Source organism: Netta rufina (genome assembly GCF_964035555.1).
Source record: "Netta rufina genome assembly, chromosome: 8".
NCBI classification, from domain to species: Eukaryota; Metazoa; Chordata; class Aves; order Anseriformes; family Anatidae; genus Netta; species Netta rufina.
Genome location: NC_140131.1, coordinates 8,198,813 through 8,223,109, shown reverse-complemented (window position 1 = coordinate 8,223,109; position 24,297 = coordinate 8,198,813). Strand labels below are relative to the sequence as shown.

Sequence of the window (24,297 nt, the reverse complement as noted above, 5' to 3'; positions counted from 1 at the left end):
CAGGAATTTGATGAATTTCAAGATTAAGAGACTGTCTTTTTTTGCTTTTGGGTGCTGTGATGTTAAGAGGGAAGTGTGTGGGTGAGTGTAAATCAGCACCGTGCGCAGAGAGCTGCCTGTTTGCACCAGGGGATTTAGGCTTCCAGATATTTAATTTCTGGTAACTTTCCTTCAGCTTGTTGAAACATTTCAGTCTTGAAAAGCCTCTTGTGGATAATGAGACTATGGGGAGGCACCGCTCCCAGAGAGCTTCAGACTCAGGAGCGGGGGAGGACAGGGGCCGTCCGTTAGCAGTGCAATTAATTAGCAAGTAGGTAGCCAGCATTTGCAAGGAAACACTGGGAGAGATGGGGATAAAACAAAATGAGAGAGTGGGTTTGATGCTTCTCTCGCAACCAAGCGCAAATGAAGCTTGCATAAGTTTAAATGTCCCACTTGATATTTCGTGGGGAGGAGGCAGCTATGGACAGCAGAGAACATGGCGGGGTGGTGAGAGATGGTTCTGCTTTGAGGTCTGGGGACTGCCAGGAGAAGGCTTGTGCCAGCTTCAGCTCCACAGCAGCTTTTCGGTGCTAGAAGGAGCCTTGGGCAGCCCCCCCAGAGCTGTCCCAAGGGAGTAGGGGGGTGGCTTGACACGCTCCCTGACTCGGAGGGCTGGCGGTGCTAGACAGCTGCAGGCAGGGGCAGGAGGAACCTTTGCAGCCACATCTGAGCATGGCAGAGATGAGATGGGGGAAAAAACAGTTTCCCCACCCCACAGTCTTCCAGGCTCGGGGGATTGCTCCTGCAGGGCTGCGTCCATCTGCCTGTCCCCCGCACTTGTGTTTTGACCATCAACTCGAGCACCCACAGGGACCTTCATGGCCTCCCCCCAGTGCTTCTAAGCAGGGTCCCAGAGCAGAGGGAGGTGGAGGCACAGGTTCTACCCACCCTGAGTGTCACAGGGTGAAGAGCGAAACATCCCACGGAGCTGGGGAATGGCCCTGCTGTGCCAGGACAGGGAGGAGGGTCTGGTGGCTCACAGCTTGTCACTGCATGGGGCATGGCCCCCTCCTACCTGTCTGTGGCCCAAGACAGCTGCTGCTCCTGCTGCTGTTGCAGCTTTCCTGGTGTCACGCAGGGGACCTGGCAGCGACTCTGCTTGTCACGCAAGCAGCTTAACTCCTTTGCTGCTGCCAAGGAGCCTGCCGAGAAGGCTCAGCTGTCTCCTCTCCTGTCTTTCCCCCTGTTGCTATCTGTGCAGTGAATGCACAGCTTAATGTGTGCTCCCTGCCTGCTGACCGCCCGTTGGGCCTCTCCACAACACGGGGCTCCCCACTCACACCTTCTCTACCTTGTTAATTATTACAAGGGAAGCGATGAAGACGAACGTGCGCCAAAGTCCAGTGTGAAAGAGAAAATCAGCAGTTCTCTCACAGCCATGAGCCAGCCCACCCCAGCCACCACGGAGCCGCCTGCGCTGCCAGGGGAGACGAAGGCAGTCTTTGGGGTGGCAGACATCATCGTGGTGGTCTTTTACTTCGTCTTTGTCCTCGCTGTTGGGATATGGGTGAGTCCCTGAAGTTACAGGGGTTAGGTCTGCAAGCATTTGACCCTCCCCACTCCCCTGCTGGGTACAAAGGTGTCTGCCTGCAAAAGGCATCCCCTGCACACACCGTTATCCCAGGCCCTGCTGAGCAGGTCGGGGAGGCGATATCTGTGAGTCTCCATCCCCACATGCGGACAGCTTTGGTGCTTGTCCTGAGGAAGGTGCCTGCCTCCTGTGCTGCAAAGTAGTCATGGGCAGGAGACCAGGGCAAGGGGAAAGCTGGGGATGGGGGTGGAAAGACTGAAACAGGATGTTAAAAGCTTTGGAAAAGTTGTTATCAATTATAAGTTCATGTTGCTTTGTGTAGGCCTCTTTTATAGAGATCTACAGTGTTTTTCTCCTTCCTAATGTGTACTTTCAAGGAGAAGACATTAAATAAGTACTAGTGGCTTCTTTCCAAACCTATATTACCAGAAGCCTGCAGGAAGAGAGGCAGAAGCACACAAGCAAAGGGCTGCTGGAAAGGAATGACAGAGTGTTTCAAGGCTGCTGGGATGAGCGTTGGGTCTGACCTGAGGGTGGGTGAATGGAGAAAAAGCTTTTTCTTTCTCCTGTGTTTCCAGTCGTCAATACGGGCAAGCCGGGGAACCATTGGAGGTTATTTCCTTGCTGGACGATCCATGACCTGGTGGCCTGTAAGTGAAATGCATCCCTCTGTTTTTCATGGTTTGAAAGTAATTCTCTATTTAAGGAGGGCAGGCCTTGTGTGGGGATCCCATCCATACACTTTCTGTGCCCCTGAGACAAAGAGAATCCACCAGAAATCATCCCAGGCAACTTTGCCAGGGAGCTGCAATATAGTGCTATCAGACCAAAAAGATAGTTCAGCATCTTCAGTTGTTTCTCATCTTTAAATTTCTCTGCTAAAGTAAGCAATAAAAATGTCCATGCTGGTAGATGTGGAAGAGCTCTGACTGCCTAGTTGTGTTTGGCCCCAACTCACCAAAGATTCCATTGTCCCCAAAGCCAAGACAGCATTAGGTAATCTAGGAATGTGCTTTCCAGTGAAAAAAGCATTTAGAGACTGAAGAAAAAATAATCCCAAAGCCCAAGACTTTCTGAGCCCTTACTATTTAGAGTAAAGTCGAGATTATTGACAAACGATGTAAAGGATATAAACTTCAAACCACCAAAGTATAAATCTTCACTATGAAGAAAAAAAATCTATTGAAAGCATCTTTTCTTGGGAGTGAAAGGTACATATAAAGATAATTTAAAGTTTGAAAGGAATAAAAATGCCACAGGAATAAATATCCTTCTCAGCCAATGCCAAACTCCAGCACTATATATCTTTCTAGTGAGTCATGAGTAGCAGAATGCACTTCTCAACCAAAACACTGTTGTTTTTTTCCTTTTTTTTTTTTTTTTTTTTTTCTTTGCATGTGTGTTGCCCATAAATTCACTAGGCTAAATTTTCAGCCTTTTCCATCAGAGATACATCTGTCTCTCAAATATGTTATTTCTTAAACATTCTTTACACTTTTGCTCAGCCAAGTGACATTTAAAGAAAATGCACAACTTGATGCTTTTTTCTAATTAGGAGGGGAATAATTAAAAAACAGTAAAATGGAGTATTTTTCACCCAACAATATTCTTCTTCTTTTATTTTATTTATTTTATTTTTTTAATTCTTATTTCTTTTTGCTCCAACCACAGGTGGCCACAGAATCCTCTGGGTACAGGTTGGCTCTTGGCTCTTTTGATTTACAGTCCTAGGTCCATAGCAACCTCTAATACTGTTCACTTTTTATGTTGTTTGTCCAGGTAGAGAGCCAACTCTGCAGCACTTCTTGCAGGCTCAGTTCCTCGTGGCCTTCACCTTGAGTACATGACTGGCTTATATGTACTATTTCTTTTTACAGGGGTGACAGGTCTCTTTTGTGTTAGCCTCAGATAAACCCTGATGTTACATTGCTGCTCCTGTACAATATATCATCTTCTGTATTTTTGTGTCTGATATAGATATCAGGAAAGCAGATTACAGTTCTTGAGAACACCACTCCCTACCTAAGTTGCAAACTCATGTTGCAGCAGCCAGCTCTCTAATCAGGAGTTTTCTTTGACAGACACGAAGGCAGAGCTGTTGGCAGGATTCAGTGTGGGTGTTCATGCCATATTAATGTTTTACCTTGCTCAGAGGTGAGAAGCGGATCAAATTCCATCAGTCTTTGTTTCAAGTTTAGCAGTGCTAAGAGAAAAATTCCTCACAGGAGACGTAGCTGAAAGCAAAGTTCCTCTGGAGAGAAAAGGGCTCGACTTGTACTTTAGGTAACATCTCGTTTGACCCTGAGAGGGATTTGGCATTGGCATACAGAAGGGAGGTGAGGCTTTGTGCCAAATTAAAGTATTAATTAAGTCATATAGTCTTTGCCCAGTTTGAATTGCCTTGGAGCTTGCATTCTTCCAATTAGGGTGTCAATGAGCCATGGTAGGGACAGCATCGAAGTTAACCTGAAGAATTAGTATTTTCCAGCCTACTGCAGGGCTGAATATCTTTGAACCTATGTGTACACAACAAACACAAAGGACTACATGTTGCCAACATTGTCCCTGCTACTGTTCAGGAACATCTTGTGTTAGGAGGAGCTTCAAGAGGGTGGTCATGTCGCCGTGGCCTTGTAAACCACCACATGCTTGTTCAGTGCAGGACTTAAAAGAGGCTGGGATGTCTGCAAGCTGTGGAGAGGTAAAGCCTAAAGGGTCAACAAGGTTGCACATTGCTGGCTGTGTACCAAGGGAATTGAGAAATCCATCACATTTCATAGACACTGAGGTATCTGTGGCTGCCACCAGGCTTCCCTCACCCATCCGTTTCCCCCAGAGCAGACATTTATCTCAGGAGAACCCTTGCCAAAGCAAACCCTGATTCTCGGGGAGGAAAACCCAACTCTCCAGTAACACCCAGCCACCTACCTCCAAGGAGATGACATCCTGGGGAAAGGGAGCACCTGGGGGAAGTGCTTGGGCTAATAGAGAAATTCCTTGGGATGACTTTCTGTGTTGTGTGCCTGTGCTGTGTGTTTCAGATCGGAGCATCTCTGATGTCCAGCAATGTGGGCAGTGGCTTACTCATTGGCCTGGCAGGCACTGGAGCAGCTGGGGGCCTTGCTGTTGGGGGCTTTGAGTGGAATGTAAGAGCCTGTTATTTTGTCAACTAAAACATCACTGTTTACAAAGGACTGTGGGTTCATCTCCAAAACCTGATGCTACTGGTATCAGCAACTCCAGGTTCTCAAATTTCAGAAGGGAAGCCTCCAGAAATTGAGACAGCCTAAGAAACATGAAGTCTTTATTTTAGTTTTAAGTGGAATCCACTTAGATGCTCTTTGACCTTCCTGGAAGCATATGGCTATATTTGTAAGCTTTAGTCACCACTCATCAAGATTAAAAGATAATAGATGCTGAAAATGTAGTTGGATAATCACAGGATTCCGGGAACAGGAACTTTGAAACAAACAAACAAACAAACAAAACAAAACAAAACAAAACAAAACAAAACAAAACAAAACAAAACAAAAAAAAAAAAACCAGCAGGTACTCCTAAATTCAATGCAAAACCATGAGAATTGGCAACACTGCATTCACCTGTCAGCTGCCAAAATGTGACGTCTCTGGGGTGAACATCTGGGTGCGAAGGCAAGTCTCATTCTGCCCTATTGAAATGCCCTGGAAAATTGCCACTGACACCACACAGAGCATGAAAACCAGGCCCTTTGTGTGTGATGCTAATGAAATTTCTCAGCTGCAGTGATGAGGAGTGAGATTAGTGCCAGCCTCACAATAAACATCACTCACCTAACTCTAAATCTCTTGTCTGTATCAGCAGAGCCTGCTAATAGTGCCGGATACTTGCCAAGCACAGGCAGGGCCCAGCCCACCAAAGGCTCTTTCCTGGGATATCTATTCACTGCAGCTATTTATTTTTTTTTAAACCCTTAAGATCACCTTCAAGTCCTTTGTGAAGAAACCTGAGCCTGCTTTCAGGCTGGTGCATGTAAGACATATCACTGTATTTTAAGTAAATCTATTCAAGTAATTTTAGAAGCCCATGAAGACAAGATTGTATGTCAGGACAAATCTAGCTTCATGAGTTTAGATTCATTTCTTTCAGATTGGAAAGGGACCTTAGGATATGCCATTATTCTCTCCCTTCGGCAAGGGACATCACTCAGCTGCGGGGATCATATGGGCATCTTTTACCTAAGCCAATCTCTGCCACTGCAGGAACCACGGCTGTTCTCTTCAATCACGCTCAACCTCTGTCCCCAGGGCTCAGTTTCATTTCTGATAACTTAAATAACCAATCAAAGTAAAATCTGGACTAATGGAGGGTACTTGGAAGAAAGGTAATGTCCAGAACATCCAGGAAGTGAGGTCTGGTAACCCAGTGGCTTTTATTTATGTTCTGGATCTCCATTCTGGGCTTTTGCTGGGTTTCAGAAAGGAAATACACGATGCCTTTAAGACTCTTCACCTGTGGCAAAACAACTGAACTGCCCCTTTATCTACCCGCAACAGAAGCAGATCTGCTTCAGCCTGAAAGGAGAACATCCCAGCAGAGTCTTGCTGTTGCTTATTTTTATGCTCTGCAGGGAGGCTGCTGCCTCAGCCTCATCACTTGCTAATCAAGCAACAAACAGATGCTTCAATCCTTCTCTGAATCACTTAACTATTCACTGCCACAGAGTCAGTGATTTCAAAGGCCACCAAATACAACATCATCTTTAGAGACCCGGAGCAACAGAATACACCATCTTGCCCAAAAGATCCAGATAAGGAATGGATATGCCACCTGTGACAAAGAAGCATGGGGTGTAAGAGGAAAACCTCAGAAACTTTTAAATATATTGTGATAATGCTTTCATTTGTCTTTTCATCTTCTGAGTAGGGACAAAAAATCCAAGTACTTCCCAAATACATTGCATGGCACCACACACTCCTTTCTTAAGTTGTCCACTGAAAGGGAAGATGAGAATTGTGTTCTTGTGTTGAATCACGTGCCTTTATTTTCTCTGTCTCTTTATCAGGCTACCTGGGCACTCCTGGCTCTTGGCTGGATCTTTGTGCCTGTTTACATCGCAGCTGGAGTGGTCACCATGCCTGAGTACCTGCAGAAGAGATTTGGAGGGCAGAGGATACAAATCTACATGTCTGTACTGTCCCTCATTCTCTATATATTCACCAAGATATCCGTATGTATCTAATTGAACACAACCTTTGTGGCTAGGGCAGGGGTAGGGCATCCTGGCACAATGCAGAGATAGCTCAGATGTCCTTCGAAGGACCAGCTCAGCTACCAGAAACAATATCAGTGTATTTTGTGCTTCTTTGCTTAAGTAAATACCTGCCTCTGCATTGATCATAGAGATTTACCTTGAGAGAGAGAGTACTCATTAAGGAGCAATGCACAGGGAGAACTTTACAGGGATATAGCAGCTAATTACTAGATGGTGTAAGTACCACAACCTGCCTTTTCCCTTCCATCAAGTCAAACCTTTGGTAATTTAGACAGGGGAACTGCAGCATTACGCCATCTGAGCATCTGGCTGGTTACATCCTGTAGATATGAAATCCTCTTAAATGATCATAAATCTGCATAGTCCTAGTGATTAGTTTGCTGTTGTTCTTGTTGAGTTTTCAGCATTAGGGATATTATTCCTCTCTCTCTCTGTCACTTGTGTTGTATAAGGAGGGTATAGCAAAAGGGGTAGGTTCTAGCTTAAGACAAAACTCATTATCCTTTCTGGATTGCTTGCAGTGTTGTACCCTGTTGGTAGTTAAAATGCAAGGTAAGCTGTTGGGTATTTCATTTCATTTAAATGCCATTAATAAAGAGGTAGAACATATGTTCAGAGATTTGATAAGAACTACCTGTGCCCTTGGAGGGACAGGACTGTATTTCAAAGCCCATTACAGGGACTGAAAATTTTTGTTTTGGCCAGTTTTGACTAGACTCCATTGAAGTATTTAGACGTCAAATTGCCTTAGAAGATTTTGAATGAAGATGAGGCACCCATGTGCCTTTTGCAGCCGGCCTCAGTGTCCTTGCCCCAGGCTTATTACTTCTCGGTTCCTGGGGGGTGCACTGGAAGATGGCTCAGGGCTGGGTGCATGGGATAGATTTCATCCTCTAATGGCCAATTGTTGGTCATGTTGCTTGCCCCTTGCTGCCACCACTGCCCCCAGGAGCTTTGCTCTCTGCAGTTGGAGCATTTCTCAGGACGATGTCTAGGAAAGAGATGTCTGGAGCAAAACTGGACAAATGGAAAGTCTCTCCTGCAATAGCACAACAGTGTGCACAGCTACACACTCAATGCACAATGTGGAAAAAGACCAATATTTCAAAATGACCTTCAGCAGAGCAGAATTTGCCAATGCCTTTCAGGGCAGGACCCTGGCCCCAGTCATTGCTGTTTCATCTCAGTGGTTTCTCCTCCGTGCAGCTAATTCACACGTGGCTGACGGATGTGGCTGGCGCAGTTTATGGGCATGACAGGTGCTTTCTATTAAGCAGTGCCTTTGTTTGTAGAGAGCTCATTTAGCGGCTGGCTGGACAGCCGGCAGTTGGTTACAAGAAGGATTTTTCTTCCTGTGCATTTTGCCCAGGTGTAAGTTAGCAGCTAGGTCATTGCAGAGTCCTCCCTGTTTGCAAAGAAAAGCAGAGATCTCAATAAACAGTGCTGTCAAAGGACTCAACCTGTGTAGCTACAGAGCTGGTTGCATTTCCTGCTGGGAAGTCAAAGACCAGAAGACTTGCTGGCTCCTGTAGTGCCCTGGTAGTGGTTGTCCCATCTCGGGGTCACAGAGATCAGGAGCAACACTGGATGCTTGCTTATTTGGGGCACAGCAAAGAGAAATCTTGTCCCATCCCTTCTGTCTTGTTTTACAAATGTCTTTGCCTGTACCTCACTCCATACCAGGTGTACAAGCGTTCTTCAGATTGATTTCCCAACACATACACATCTCCCTTATCACCTTCCACATCTGAACGATGCTATCTGTATAATTCTGGGTTTCACTCAGTTTCTGGTTTCACTCTCCCAGGCAGAAGGTCCAAACAAAACAGAGGTGGTAGGGGTTGCTATATTTCTAAGGAGGTCCTCAGCAGGTATAACCTGTTTTACTGGAGTCATTTTAATGCTGAACAGTGTAAGTAGAAAAGCAGATTGGTGACCTTTTCAGATAAATAAAACATGGTGCAAGATAGCAGTGACACTTTATAGAGGTCTTCCAAGCTGAGAGTGACTCCTGGCCACCAGGACATGGTGATGGGCAGAACATGGTCTGTGCTATTTCCACCTTTCCTTCTGTGGATACATGGGCACAGGTTTGATGTCCCCATGACATGGGATGCTGCTCACCATGGGTGGCTTCACTGTCAGTGAAGCTTGTCAACGCTTTCATCTGCAGAGGGCTGCAGGCTGCTCTATGAGATTGCACTTACACAAAGCAGAGCTAACATCAGACTTTTATTATAATTATTATTATTATGAATTTATTTTCCAGACAGACATTTTTTCTGGAGCATTGTTCATCCAAATCTCTTTGGGCTGGAACCTCTACTTGTCCACTGTAGTCTTGCTAGCAGTGACTGCCGTCTACACCATAGCTGGTAAATAACAAATTTTAAAATAAACACTATAAGCTATGGGCAAGCCCCTTACCATGTTCTTCCTGGGAGGGCTTGTGTCCTGGGGTCCAGCCCAGTACCAGCTTTTCCCAGTGGATCTGTTCTGAAATCACAGAGCTGGGGCCAAGGAAAGCCTTTTTCCAGGTGGAATACCCGTTTCTATGTACGCGGGGACACTGTTTTCTCACTGTTTTTCCTAACAGGTGGTTTAACAGCTGTGATATACACAGATGCGCTGCAGACCCTGATCATGATACTGGGAGCTTTGGTCCTCATGTTCATAGGTAAGGGGAATCTGCAGGGACATCATACACTAGTTTAATGATCCCAAGGTCGTTAGACCTTATGGGGTACCTCACCTTACCCTTTCAGGTATAGTGCAGAAATGAGTTTCAATCATTCACAGAAGTGGTGCTGGTACAACTCTCATTCACCAACAAACCAGACTTGCTTTGTCCTTTGCACTAACTGTATGGTGGTGATGTCCTGGATAAGTTCATCTTGCCAGTTGGAGCTTATCTGGAGCTGCCAACAAGCTTGCAAAACTGCATCCCCAGGGACAAATTCAGCTCTCACTATGCTCATGTAAATTCAGAGTAACTCTGCTGACTTTCCTTGTTGACTTTGTGGATTACTGTGGATTCACCTGGGCGTAACTGAGAATTATAAAAAAACAACAAGGAACTGACCATCATTGGTCTTTGCTTTAAGCCTCCTTGGCAAACAGAAATACGGATATATCCTGTTTAATTGCATACCTTCCTGCTCCAGTTCTCGGAAGGTGTATTGGCAAAGGCTAGATGCTGAGCACACTGTGAGGATTCGGGTGACAGAGTTTTTCCTGCATTGATCCTCTTCCAGGATGTGCTGTTCAAACCACAAGGACTCTGGGCAAAATCCAGCTTACTCTTGTACACACTTTGACTTCCAAAAGTGAGGGTGGAATGAAAAGAAAGGAGATGAGAGGAAGATAGGTGAAAAGAAAAGCAATCATCAGACTCAGATAAGGAAATAACATTAAATCATTGGTATTTTCTTTTCAGGATTTGAAAAAGTTGGCTGGTATGAAGGCCTGAAGGAGAAATACAGCACAGCGATTCCAAAGGTGATAGTCCCAAACACGACCTGTCACCTCCCACGTGAAGATGCCTTCCATTTGTTCAGGGACCCAGTCACAGGTGACATTCCTTGGCCTGGACTTATATTTGGCCTCTCCGTGCTAGCTCTTTGGTGCTGGTGCACTGATCAGGTAAAGAAAACCTTTCCCTCTCAGGCACCCCACTGCAATGTTCTTTCCAACCCACTCCTCACTTTGTAGATCTGTGAGCTGAAACATGACTGTGTCTTGCTGTGCAGGAGTTACTGCCTCTGTTACTGGACTAGACCTGAATAGTTCTCTCCTTCCACCTTCTCAGCAAGCTGCTACTTTTGTGAGCTTTTTAGGGTGGGTGAGCAGATTATTTTCATGTCTTTATCCTGCTGTGGGCTGGTGAGTACTGGGGGTCTGCATGCAGTTTGTGCAATGAGGTTACAAAAACGGGGAGCTGGAGCTGGTTCTGCAGTGACCTTGTGCAGACCTCCAGACAAGCTGCTCATATTCCAGCAGGTCTCACGTTTCTTATCCCTATCCAAGTTACAACAGGGAGAACTGTATTTGTTTCTTAAGAAACTGTGCTTTCGTTGTTCAAGGTGGGATAATCACCAAAACCCACCACTGAACTTTTACCAAAACATCCTTGTCTGCTTCATTCCTTGTCTCTTACTGCTTTGTAACTGCTGTCCCCAGTCCTCAAGGTGGCTTCACTTCAGTCAAGGGCGAAATGATTCCTCTAAAGGAAATTTCCATGCTGCCCTCTGCCATAGCCTGTACACTGAGCTCTGAGCAGTGGCAGCAGGCTGCAGTCAACCGAGATGGGAAAGTTGCCATTGGCATGCAAAACACTCTGGGATCCTGTCGCATGAAAGTCATCCATGAGAACAAGAGGAGAGATGGATCCTGCTCTCTCTGCAGTGCTCCAGCTTTACTCCCCGCTCCCTTTCTGACCAATTGCAGGTGATAGTCCAGAGGTCGCTCTCTGCCAAGAACCTCTCCCATGCCAAAGGTGGATCGGTGCTGGGAGGATATTTGAAAATCTTCCCTATGTTTTTCATCGTCATGCCAGGGATGATCAGCAGAGCTCTTTATCCAGGTGAGCCTTCCCATATTCTTCACCATAGGGCTTTACAATTTTTATGAGCACTAATCCCACACAGGTCCTTCAGCACTTTTACATCTCAGAAACTCCGCTGTCTTGCAGGTATACTTGTATATATTCCTGTTGTGCACAGATGTTCCCATGCCCTTCTTCCACCTCCAGTGCTCCCACAGCAGAAGAAATTAGTGGGGGTATCCTAATGGGGCAGATTGTACCACTGAGAACAAAGAGCTCCATGCTGTGGGCATTATGTATATCTATCTAGACGGAGTCGATGACAAGAAATATATGAAGCACTGAGGTTGCCCTTTAGGTCCTGTGGATTACTTCCATTGTTTATTTGGTGAGAGTCTTGGCAATCTCCCACACAGATTCATGCAGTTCCCGGTGGATTATGTGAAACAGCCCTCCTTTGTGGAAGAACAAGAGTTCCCCTCATGTTTTCTCCCAAGGAAATGTCATTGCTCATTCCTCCAGAGCATGCCACTTCCTAGGGAGAATGTCCTGGTTAGAAGCACTGCTCCTGGAGGAAAGTGCCTCACGTGCTTCCAGACTTCATGAAATAGGAGTAAGTCAGCCTGCAGCATCATTGGCAACCCAGCTGACAGGCTCATGGAAGCTCTGCAGTTCCCCCAAATAACAAATCATCAAGGACTACAATTACGTAGCATCCAGGAGACTTATGTCAGTACCCTGAACAGAACTGCAATATGTCATCTCAAAGTTTCACCTTTATTTTAGGACATAAAAAAAAATTCTTAAGCTCTACTTGCTCTAGCTGCATTCCAACTTCACCTCTGATTTTATATTTACCTACGCAGGGCATCAAGATTTGTTCCCTTGAGTTATGTGTCCTATGGTTCAACAGCGTTTACATGACTTCTTGTTATTTTCCTGTATCCTACAGATGAAGTGGGCTGCGTGGACCCAGACATCTGTAGAAGGGTCTGTGGAGCAGCAGTGGGTTGTTCCAACATTGCCTACCCCAAACTTGTGATTGAGCTCATGCCTGATGGTGAGAAAACTTTACATTCGTGGAGGTGGGCTTGAGCCAGGCTGTATGTAGAATCAAACTGCCCTTATCCATCCTAAAGATAAGGAAATCTTCCTGCAGTTACCAGCCAGCCGGAAGATAAAAGAGTGCTGGGAATCCAAAGGGTCTAGTCCTGATTTTTTTCCATGTTTTTCTCCACCAGGGCTCCGGGGTTTAATGATTGCCGTGATGATGGCAGCCTTGATGAGTTCCCTCACCTCCATTTTCAACAGCAGCAGCACTCTCTTTGTTATAGACATCTGGCAGCGGATCCGCAAAAAGGCTTCAGAGCAGGAGCTGATGATCGTGGGCAGGTCCTTACATTTCTTTGTGTCTTGTTGCTGTCATCATCTGTTTTGACTGCAGCACTTACATTCTTCAGTCTGGACCCACTAAGAAAAAACTGGTGCCAAAAACATAGAAGAGGAACACAGCATGGGAAAGAGCATTACCTTGTCCAGCTTCACCTCAGATAGATGTAGTCAGAGAGAAACACTGTGCTAAGTAGATCAGTGCCCCTCTCTTCTCTTAACTTAGCATAAGTACTGCCTTAAATCTGTATTTTAGAAAAACCAAAGGTACTCTAGAGTCACCATCACCAGAGGTCTTTAAAAACACGTTATTTTTGCACCAGACAGGAGCAATACATTGCAGTTGCTCCTTTTTCATGAAAAAGAGCAGGCTTGATGAGCTGGGCCTCCCAGCTCTCTATCTTTGTGATAAGTTATAGTGCCCTTTACGAGCAAGCTTTAGCACTGCATTATATCAGGGGCATATAAAGTTCTCCTCTTGATAGCAGAATTTAAGCTGCATTCTGTATGTTTGTACTGTGTTTCCCTCTCCAGTCACAAGCTAGCAAGAAGTTTCAAAACTTCATTTTGGGACAGGTGAGGGATGCAGGCAATAGCTTGCTCCACTGCTGTGAAGTAGTGAAAGGGAAAATACCTCCTGTTCAGCAATATGGGCAAACCTCTACAACATGCAATGCAAGATGAAGGAGGATTGTAGTATGCACCTGAGATCCCAGAAGCAGTTTTAATAACCAGAGAATGTGTTGTAATTTGGCAAAGACACCAGACTGAGCGTGTTATCTGCTTGGAGAGGTGGCAGAAAAATTCCTAATGATCACAGCTTCCATCTTCCTCTGTTGCATCCAAGAGGAAGTCCTCTGAAGATCATGTCACTCTCTAAGACACATGGAGATGAGGGGCTTGCACTGACCGAGCTCGTGGTGAGAGTCACCAGGCCCTTGTGGATCTCTTGTGCATGTTGACTGCAAGTCCCAGCGCAGCTCACTCTGAAATCCATGAAATCAACCCCGGGATTTGACTGAATTGACCTTCTAAAGGAGAATGATTTTGTCTTTACTTGTGTCCATGTTACTCTTGACAGTGATCTCTGGTTTTATTCTTAGGAAATTCTGAAAGCAATTGTAAGTTTATTTTGCTGCAAAATTTCATTTTCAGGTAGACTCCTCCAACTATAGAGCTAATACAATTTCATACTCATCTTCCAGAGTCTTTATCCTCATCCTGGTAGTCATCAGTATTCTCTGGATCCCCATCATTCAGTCAGCCAACAGTGGCCAGCTCTTTGACTACATTCAGTCTATAACCAGCTACCTGGCTCCACCGATCACAGCTCTCTTTATCTTGGCAATCTTCTGCAAGAGAATTAATGAGCCGGTAAGTGGGATGTAAAACACCAATTGATGCACATATTTAATTTGATAAAATAAATAAATAATTTCCCCTTCACTACCTAGCTTAGGAGATTCCTTAGATTCAGAGCCAGTCCAGCTAAAGTGTGACAATTAGAAAGAATTTTCCTGGCATGCATTAGTGGAGCTTAGCCCAGTCTCTAGTGCATGTGTGTTTGCTTCCAAGAAGCCACTGCAAGTGGTGCTTCTTGGCAGTCTCCTCTGAAATCACAAAAGCCAAGGTTGTTCTACACTTTAGGGAGGATGCCTCGAAGTCTAGTTGGAGGCTTGTTGCTAGGAGGAGACTCTTGCATTGTCTGTGCTCTATCTATTCCATGTTCAAGAGTAGAAAGAGAAAAATGAGGATTTTAAACTGAAAACATCCTCCTTTAATGAATGTCAGTGTAAGATGCCATCAGGTCTATCAAAGAGCTGAATTTAAAAAAAAAAAAAAAAGGCAGAGAAAGGGAACTTCAACCAAGGGTAACATGCAGTGACCTCTTCTTTATGTCTGCCTTTTCTCAGGGTGCTTTCTGGGGCCTTGTGGTTGGGCTGGCTATTGGACTCGTTCGGATGATCATCGAGTTTATTTATAGCACACCGTCTTGCGGTGAGGAGGACAGAAGACCAGCTGTGCTAAAGGACTTGCACTACCTCTACTTTGCACTCATCCTCTGCGTCCTCACTGCCATTGTCATTGTCCTTGTTAGTCTCTGCACCCCCCCAATCCCTGAAGAAAAGGTAAGTGACTTTTCTCAGAAGCCCCGTTTGGTTTCCAAAAATCTCTGAAATCTGTCCTTTTCTTTTCCTTCCATGGCTGAGAAGTGGAGTGTAAAGCATACGCTGCAAAGAAGCACTTGCTCCTCAGCTTTCTGTTCCCCAGGTCTCATAGTGTTAATGCTTCCCGAGGCACTGAGTGCTTGAAATTGAGTGCGAGTTTCCATGCTGTGCCTAGAGCTGGGCAGACACCACAGCCCATCATTGCTGGAATAGAAAGAAAAGAAGAAGGGGGGAAGGAGAGGAAATCATATTATGGAGCACTGCTGAGGAGGAATTAAATATATCTAATTGTAGCATATACCCTGTTTCAGCAGAGCCAGCATCAATCTTGCAGGCAAACAAGATTAATATCTTTTGCAACATGGGCATTTAGGAAAATAACATTTTGTCCCAATGTGATCTCAATTACATTTAATAACTTTGAGTCAGGCACAACTTTCTTTTACTTAACACATTCACATGGTGCAGAGTTGGGAGGCTTTATATAATAAAACCTTAAAGCAACTCTTCCCGGTCCCAAGTTTTAAAGCAGCTGTCAATATAACAAAACTGCCATCTACCTCCAAACAAAGGTTGCTGGATAGATTTAAAAGACTTTTTTTTTTTTTTTTTTTTTTTTTCCCTGTCTAACTGCATGAGGAAATGAGAGTGATGCTGTCACAGCATTTTCTATCTGTTGCTTCCTCATAACTTGTAAAGCATTAACCAGCACCATCAATGTTTGATTGAATGTTAGTGGTGTCAAAGATACCCAGCTCCTAAAGATTACATGAAAGCAGGTGCTCAGATAGAGGAGAGGCAGAGAGAGAGAGAGACTGCCTTTGTGTCTGCTTTGAGATAAAGTCTCATCTTTTATTAGCTATCAGAGGATCCACATGGGAGAGAGAAATACTGGCAAGAAGGCACCATTAGTTCTGCAGCTTACGTTGTTCACTACTGCTCAGGGGTGGCCAGATGGTTGCCAGCAATTAATTACTGTGGTTTAATGAGTTTCCACTCATCATCTGACCTGTGATAACTAAACGTGTTCAGTGCTCCCTGCCCACAGCAATAGCAAGATAAGATGCATTAACACAGAACTGGCAAATAGCAAACATCATACCAACAGTTCAGAAAGTGAAAAAACTGGCCGCAGCACCAGAAGGCTTTTACTCTGACCTCTGAGGTATAAAAACAGTTAAAACATGCTCTAAGGAGTGCATGTGTTGGGGGAGGAGGGAGAAGAAAAGTCTTGTAGATGCATGAAAACCTAGAAAAAAAATGTAACATATTTATCAAGACTTGAACCAAGTCCTAAGAAGGACTTGCCTGCCTAACCTAACTTGCTAGACAAAAGAAGCTTTGTATATCATAGCTAGCTGGATTTTATGAACCATATTTAATACCATACAGGATGTGATTAGCTACCCTTGGGAAGCTGAAGTAGGTGCCAATATTGCTGGGTTGCTGCGTGTCTGGCATGACTCTGAGTGGGCAGTGTTAAAACCAGCACCTTTCATTTTTCCTTGGTCAGACTAGCCCAACTTTTTCCCTGGACCTGAGCACATCAACAGGGTTGGACGGTGACCCATAGTGGTGTGCTTTCCCTTGGTGTCCTGTCGAGGTGCTATGGGAATGCTGAGATATGAGATGCTCTGTGGCCACTCTGAGATGGTTCAAGGACAGAAAGGCTGAGAGAAGGAAGAGCAGGAGGTAGAAATTGGGATGGATGTGTCAGCCCCCCTGGACCCAAGCTAGCACCTGAATTTTGTGTGGCCATTAGCAACCTCGAGTTGCTGGGTTTTGCCATGCAAGTGAGCAAACTTGTAGTGAAGATATTTTATGTCGCCGTGACGGTGGCTGAGGGGCAGCAGGCATCCTAGCCAGAGCTGCCTGAAGCTCTGGCCCTTCCCAGTCCCAGGTGCTGGACAACTCGCTTTGAGAGCCTCAGATAGCCACCCATAAACATTGTGTGGGGCTAGTTCTGGCAGCCCTTATCTGTGCAGCACTTCGAGAAGTAATGATGAAAGACACCTTATAAGGGCAAGAAATTACACCATTTATTTTGTCACGTGAAAGGAAAAGAAAAAACAAGCCACCAAAAGAAAAGCCAAGGAAATATAGTGATAGATCAGATTTCAGCAGATGTAAATCAGCATAGCTTCATCGCCTTCAAAGACCAGGAACAGCTGCTGAGCACAGTTATGCCACTTTACATCAGCTGAAGATCTACACTGGACAACTTTAAATATTGAATCCCAATTCTTTTCAGATAGCAAATGAGCAAAAGGAGAAAAGAGATTTGTATCTGATGTTAGAGCGGTACAGCTAATGTGCCTGGCTTTAAATGAATTACAATCCAAGAACTGCAAGCTGTAGCATTTTCTCCGGCTGTTTTGGACACTCTCCCATCCCTGTGGTGATTGATGCTGTGCTGGAAAACAAGTATGCAAGGAATTTGTTTGGTATGCTCCAGAGTTCATATGTCTTCATTGTAGGTAGTCCATATTGTGTCACGCCGTCCTTGAAAACCCTGCAAAAGAGCTTACAATTAAATTTGAGACTGTGAAGCTGAAACACAACTGTCAGGTGCCAGATGGCATTTCGGAACAGAAGGATTTATTCTAGTTTACAAACAACAAAAGAAAAACTTTGCTGAGTTATTGCAAACTCCCTTGTCCAAGGAGAATGTGGGGGTGAAAAGGGAAAGAAACAGCCCACAAAAAGAGAGCTACGCAGGCAGGTAACGTCCCCAGGGGTCAGGGTTTGTGCTGACAGGCTGATGGATAGGCAGTTCCAGCTGATGTGCTCCAGAGCTGGGGATGTTTTCCCAGTGTGCTGAGGTCTGGATTCAGCATCTCCTTCAGGTGCAGAGCTCAGGAGGAGAACTGATCCAGCTGTGGCTGGCCTGGCCCCACACCGTGCACTGCAGAGGTGCTGCAGCGGGGCAGGCTGGTGCTCCCCCTGCACCCCGTGGTGCCACTGAGAGCAAAACGTTTTGTAACCTCTGCTGAGGAGCTGTAGACAACATGAGGCTTCACCTCTAGGGTGGTGGCTTGCCTTGTTGAACAGGTTGGCCACAAGCAAAGTAGCAGCTCTGTGTGGCTCGGTGGTGAGATGTGAGGAGGTTACCTGTGTGTCCATGCTGCTTCCAGCTGAGAATTGCTCCCACCTGGCAGAGTCTGAGCCCCAGGGAAACTCCAGCCCCTGCAGGCTTCACTGAGATGTGAAGTGACAGTCACTCAGTGACACATGGGAAGAGAAGTGAAAGGAAAAAAAGTTTCTTAGACGCTTTAGTACCCTGAAACTTTGCTATGTTCCAGTGACATTTTCTAAGTGATTAAAAAAAAAAAAAAAAAAAAAAAAAAAAGAGAAAAGAATCCTTGAGAAAGATGAGGATCATCAAATCAAAGCAATTTAGCACATCGTGACAAGAAAGATTAGCCCTGCCCAATGCTCATCTTGGTTGAAAATGATTTAAATAAAGCTATAAATCTTCTGGAAATTATGCAACATTTTATGTCAGCTGGAAACTGCTGCCTACATTTGTGTGTGTAAAATTCAAAAATTAAACTCACGTTATTTTGTAAGTGACCTGTTCAAGACATTCATCTCCATAGGGGCAGAGCAGGGAGGCAGTCGCTCATCGGGCAAACGCACGACTTTGCCTGGCCTGTCAGCAGCAGCACAGCCCCGCTGCCCTGGTCCCATCCCGTGGGAGTGCAGGCCGTGAACCTTGTGTGGGTTTGATGAGTGCAGTCCTTGCTGTTTGCCACGGTCACAGCATGCAGAAGTTAGGAAGTGCCACCAAGCTGCTCAGCGTGCATGGTCGGCCAAACAAGCAGCAGCTGCAGCTTGAATTTAAAGCCCTGCACACCTAGGATGGTTAACCCGCAGCTGGCAAAAGGACTGATGTGGGGTTTGCAGGATGAACCCATCCCTGGGTGCTTCCTGTGGCTAAGTGAGGAGAAGATGTTCAGACCTACCCCAGGACATGAGCTTCAGACATCCTAGTTTTGTAAGGCAGAGGAGATTGCAGCCACAAAAGCCTTTCCAGAACAGATCCTTCATGGCTTGTCATTGAAAGGACAATGCAGAGCACGGTAATGTCTTGTATTAGACCAATAGAGAAAACTGGAGTTAAACATAAATAAAAACACCAACACAACAAATGAAGAAAAAAAAAAGAGAGAGGGAAGAGACGTTTGTACAGACAAGCGTGTGCCCATTCCTTTCCTCTTGCGACTAAACCTGTTGGTCTGATGCATGGTATTGCCCTCGCTGCAAACTGTGACCTGTTTATCTCCACCATGGCTCTGTCCCTCTGTGCTGTTGCAGTCACAGGGCAGAGACACAATACTGCTGCTCGTCCCACCCAGAGCCCTGAGGTAAGCTCCTTCGGAAGGGCAGGTTTCTGCTTTGATGTGAGATTGTCTCAACTGTGGAGTTTAATGTTCATGTTGGATTTTCTCCTCCTATTAAACTGCAACTGAGATGGGACACAAGATCCTCCAGTCTCTCCCCATGTCCCACAGAGCCATTTAGATATCAGTGTCCCCATGGCCATATAGGTGCATGCTAACACCCAGCTGATCTTCCTGTGATGAGGGTACAATTGCTGTCTGTAGCTGGCCATAAACAGAGAGGGTTATCTTAACTTAATTTTTTATTCCTTCTCTCTCTTTCTTTTCCCCCTTTTAATTGACTTTGTTGCCCTTTCCCTGTTGGAAGGCTGCTGTTCTGGACACAGATCTTCATCATTATTTCATGTCAGTAAGCTGAGCAAAAAGGAGTCTGCTTCCGCAGTGTCTGCTAAAAGGTTTCTGGTAGAGACAGGGATGGAACTGATTAAGCAGAATGACAACAACAAAACAAAAGAAAACAACAACAAAAAACAGATGGATCGAAACTAGATTAACTCATTTTTTTTCAGCTTTCCAGCTCCAACTGGATGATACCAGCTTTTTAATTTTTTTATTTTATTTTTTTTTAATTTCCCCAGTGTGTGGGTCTCTGCACAAAAGGTAGATGAGGGAAAAGCAGGGGAAAAAATGTCACTTTAGAACTCCTCTGCCAGCACCATGTTGGACCTGTCTCCCCAAAGAGGGCCATGACTTACATGCCAGTTTGGGACGGGCAGGCCATAACCTGTGTGTTCTCCATCTCTCTTTGCAGCTTGCTTGCCTGACATGGTGGACAAGGCACAAGAAATCACCTGACATTGACCTGAGAAATTACAAGAGTGAATCAGCACAGATGAACTCAGCCAATGGAGAGGGCGACATGCTTGAAAGCGCAGATTTGGGCAATAAGGAGGAGGAAGGTAGGTGCCTGACTGTGGACAAGCACATTCATGTGCATGTGAATGCATAGCCAGGATCTCACACATGTGCCCTCCAAAACTCATGAGAGGTCACCTGTTGTAGTCACTGGAGTCCATGACTTGTACTTATGGGGATACCAGTTACAGAGATGTGATGAATGGAAGTGTGGCTGTTGGTCTTCCCAACGTATCTGCTAGCATTTACTTCCACATCACAATCATATGAACGGCTCAAAGGAGCTACTGTTCTTGAAAAGCAAGAAAACCCACCACTAAGTACAATGTTTCTGCTCCTCTTCCCAATGAAGTCATTTATCCATGTGAACTACCCTGGTGCAGTCCTGCCCAGGCTGCAGCGTTATTTTGGCACTTCAGGCCTGGACACCTGAAGGCAGGATGGACTCCTCAGATGGGGGTCAATAGCCACCTACAACAGCCCCCCTGGGGGTGGAGGTCTGTGCTGCTGAGACCCTGCTCCCTGGCCCATTGGCACTGGGGCTCTGTGCCATGACACTGCAGGTATTTCTCTGTCTCACCAAGATGCCTTTGAGGAGATCTGTATTGATCCTGCAAGCATAACCAAAGCAGCAGCTAGTAGTAGCACTCTCATGGCAGGCTCTGTAACCAGCACGTACAGATGGTGTCCCTTCCTGTCCCCATCACTGCCAGGAGATAAAGCCCTTGTCCATGTGCTCGAGATGCCTTCTCCTTGCCCCTGTGTGGTCTGTGCTGGCCAAACTCACTCAGCGTTGCTGTAATATCCTGCATCAAAATGGCATTATGGTCCGAAGAGTAGCAGGAAATGCTACATGTGCAAGTTCTGTTCAGAGTGAAAAAAATAATAATCCAGCTTTCTGGTTTTGAGCTTAACCTTCCAAGGTTACAGAGCAGAAGAACTCAGAAGAAAGGCACATACACAAGATTTTGCTACTCCCTCCTTTTGTTGGTCAGGCCAAAGGACACTGGTACCAATTACAGCCAAGCTAAACAAAAGAGAACAAATAAAAGAAATCTCATTTTTTTCCCCATTAGAGTAAGTTTGGGTTTCAGTTGAATGCAGCTGTTCATCATTATTTATTAGTTTTTATCAATTCCTAGTTCACTTAACTGGCTCATATTTTTATAAACAAATGTCTTGGTAATTTGGTGAATAGTAATGATGGGAAAGGAAATACAGAACAAAGGATCTGACAGTTTAATGAGATTTTTTTCCTTGGGTAACACCTTGTTTTCAAGGCCTTCTACCTTTCAAAAAAAAAAAAAAAAAAAAAAAAAAAAAAGAGATTATATTTGGAAAGAACAGCCAGAGCAATATACACAGCACAGGACTGACAATTAAAGCACATACTTCACCTGGCCTGTCACGTGTAATAAACAAGCCAGGAGATCTCTAAATGGACCATCATGCTGTCAGGAATATGTGAAAGTGGAAGGAAGCTGGGTTGGGGAGGAAGGGGAACAGCTCCATTAATTAACAACTGGTGTTGCAATCAACCTGCAGTAATCAGGCTGTGCTGTACATGGCAGAGCTCACTGCTTCCCCTTCCCATCTCCATCTTCTGTCCCACCTGAAGTGCCCCCAGGCCCCGCAGGCTGGCTGACACACAGATGAGGGAGGGCCGTGTCCCAGCCCGGCAGTAACATTTTGTCCATCTCTCACAGCACCCAGGCCTCCCTGCTGGAAAATGCTCTACCTGTGGTTCTGCGGCCTGTCCCCTGGCCCCGCACGCACTCTGTCCCAGGAGGAGAAGGCCGCCCTGGAGCGGAGACTCACCAGCATCGAGGAAAAGCCCCTGTGGAGGACTGTTTGCAACGTTAACGCTGTTCTCCTGCTGACCATTAATGTCTTTCTGTGGGGATATTTCGGCTGAGGTGGGGTGAGGCGGCAGCACATGGCTTTGGTTTCTCTCAGGGCTTTTCAACTTCATGTCCAAGCTGGAGGCGTCAGGTGAAAGAGGTTCTGGTGATGGTCCCCGTGGTGCTGGCGTGCCTGGGGCGGCTGTCCCCGGAGGCCCTGCTTGCTGGAAATGCCTGCGGGGCTCGGTTGGTCCATGACTAAGACAAGGTGCGACCGAGACTCACAACCGGTCGCATCCAGGACGTGTGGGTCAAGCCAAGAGGCCTGGGGGCAGCTTTAAAAGGTGCAGAGCCGAGCCTGGCAGAGGGCAACGGCTCTGGAAAAACCTGGCTGTGGTGCTCACTGCTCTCCTGCGACCTGACTTTGCTTGCAGGAGAAGGACTCCTGGTTTACACTGGTGTGAAGCACTACCGCAGGTTTCTGTATGGCCGAATTGAAACAGGGTTAGCGTAGAGCACTGGCTTAGCTCAGCAGCAACAACCCATGCTCCTGCAGCCCCCCAGGACCTGTGCTGGACCCCCCCAGCTGGCACTGGCAGCAGGGACGGGGTCCCCCACCAGCCCCCCGGCCTTCCCGCTCGCAGCATGAGCCTGTTTACTCACCGCACCAATCCTGCCCTTTAACAGCATTACAGCAATAAAAGTGCCTCAGTAACAAAGCCAATTTCGACTCTGGGTTATTGTGGTTATATATCCTTGAACTGATGCACAAAGGTCTCCTTGGGACCACGGTGTCCGGGCTGTGGTGGGGAAAATGAATACACCTTGTGCCAGGTCACCTCTATCTAGGCCTCTCTGATCCCCCCTTGGTACCCTCCTGAAATGTGGCATTGCTGTCACATTTTAAATCACCTCCGTAGGAAGAGGTGGTAGTGCCCACACTAATATCACGATGTGGTGGTTAGGACATGCACCTGAAGAAGGTTAAAAACACCCATGGGGATGTGACCCTCTGTGCTCCAGCATTGGAGGGGCACGGCTGAGCTATCGGGCATGGGCTGTGCAGGGAGTGAGGGCATCAGGTGAAGCACAAAGCCATGAAGATGAAGACGGTGAATGATGATCCTGCAAAGAGAGGAGACACGAGACCCTGTGCCTACCCGATACAGGTCATGGTTTCCCCACTTGTCCTCTATTAGGGTAGAGGAGAATGAATCAGCTGTGCAAGACAGTCTGTGTGTGTGTGTGCAGATCAATACAAACACTTTTTTTAAGATGAAAAAGTACATTTTCTTTAAATAAGGGAACTCTCAGCCCCGTCAGTGGCCCATCTGTACCCATGGGAGGAGGTACACGCTGCAGAGCTTGCCTTGCCTTTCCAGTATTCAATTTTGAGCAGGTGGTGCCCAGATCAGAGGGTGCCTCAAAACATTTAGAGGAAATCAAGTTACCAGCTGTGATTAATAGCTGGTAAATGCCTAATAATAATGGACACATTTCTAATGCATTTAGAAATACTAAGGCTCGCGCCTCCTCGCCTGGAGCAGCGAAGCGCTGAGTGCTCCTGAGCCACACAGCCCCTCAGCAGCACTTAGCTCAATGGCTTTATTGGCTTTTTGGACCACACATCCTCTAAAGCCATGGGAAAAGCAGCACAGAGCAGGATGAGGAATACCACAGCAGATTTTTTTTTTTTTTTTTTTTTAACATTTGAGATTAAATTTTGAGGGGAGAAAAGAGTAGTTTTGCAGAGAATAGAAGTGGAGTTTAATAAGCTTTTTTTTTTTTTTTTTTTAATGACACAAATAGTTTTATCTATGGACATACGGCCCTGACTCTCCTGCTCCTCATCTCACCCTGTGGATCCCAAATAATGGTACCTCTAAAATGTCGATGCCTATGTCAGTTAAATGAACTAATATACTTTGAGAGATGTGGCTGCATCCCTGAGCGTGGCCACAGAAGAGTGGTGACATCCGCACTGCCAGATGCAGCCAGCTCTGCACCCCGCAGGAGAAATTCATTTCATTGGTAAATTTACGTGCCGTACTACTGTGCTTTGAACCATGAAAGCAAAACAAAAGAAAAAGAAACATCAGGGAAAGGGGAGACTGAAATGTTTTATTGAAAATAAACCAGTTGTCTCAAAACATCTTGCTGTGTGTTTTCCAAGAAAGAACAATATTTATCCAAAAAACATCAAAAATAAAAAAGTTTTTCCCTCCCTGTAAGATTGGAGCTGAGGAGGGTTTCCTCTCCATACTATTCCTCAT

The 24,297-nt window shown here is 45.8% G+C and overlaps 1 protein-coding gene across 1 annotated transcript; it reads left to right on the top strand.

Annotated features, from left to right (window-relative positions):
- Positions 1–1,420: 1,420 nt before the first annotated feature.
- Positions 1,421–22,098, top strand: SLC5A9 (solute carrier family 5 member 9; the record flags this gene model as incomplete). The annotated part of the gene is made up of 14 exons (XM_084290855.1): positions 1,421–1,549; positions 2,152–2,223; positions 4,615–4,719; positions 6,616–6,780; positions 9,095–9,200; positions 9,422–9,502; positions 10,262–10,467; positions 11,272–11,407; positions 12,321–12,428; positions 12,610–12,760; positions 13,963–14,131; positions 14,671–14,886; positions 20,080–20,227; positions 21,890–22,098. The coding sequence occupies 14 exons, from the start codon at positions 1,421–1,423 to the stop codon at positions 22,096–22,098; spliced, it is 2,001 nt and encodes a 666-aa protein (XP_084146981.1).
- Between the last annotated feature and the right edge of the window lie 2,199 nt (positions 22,099–24,297).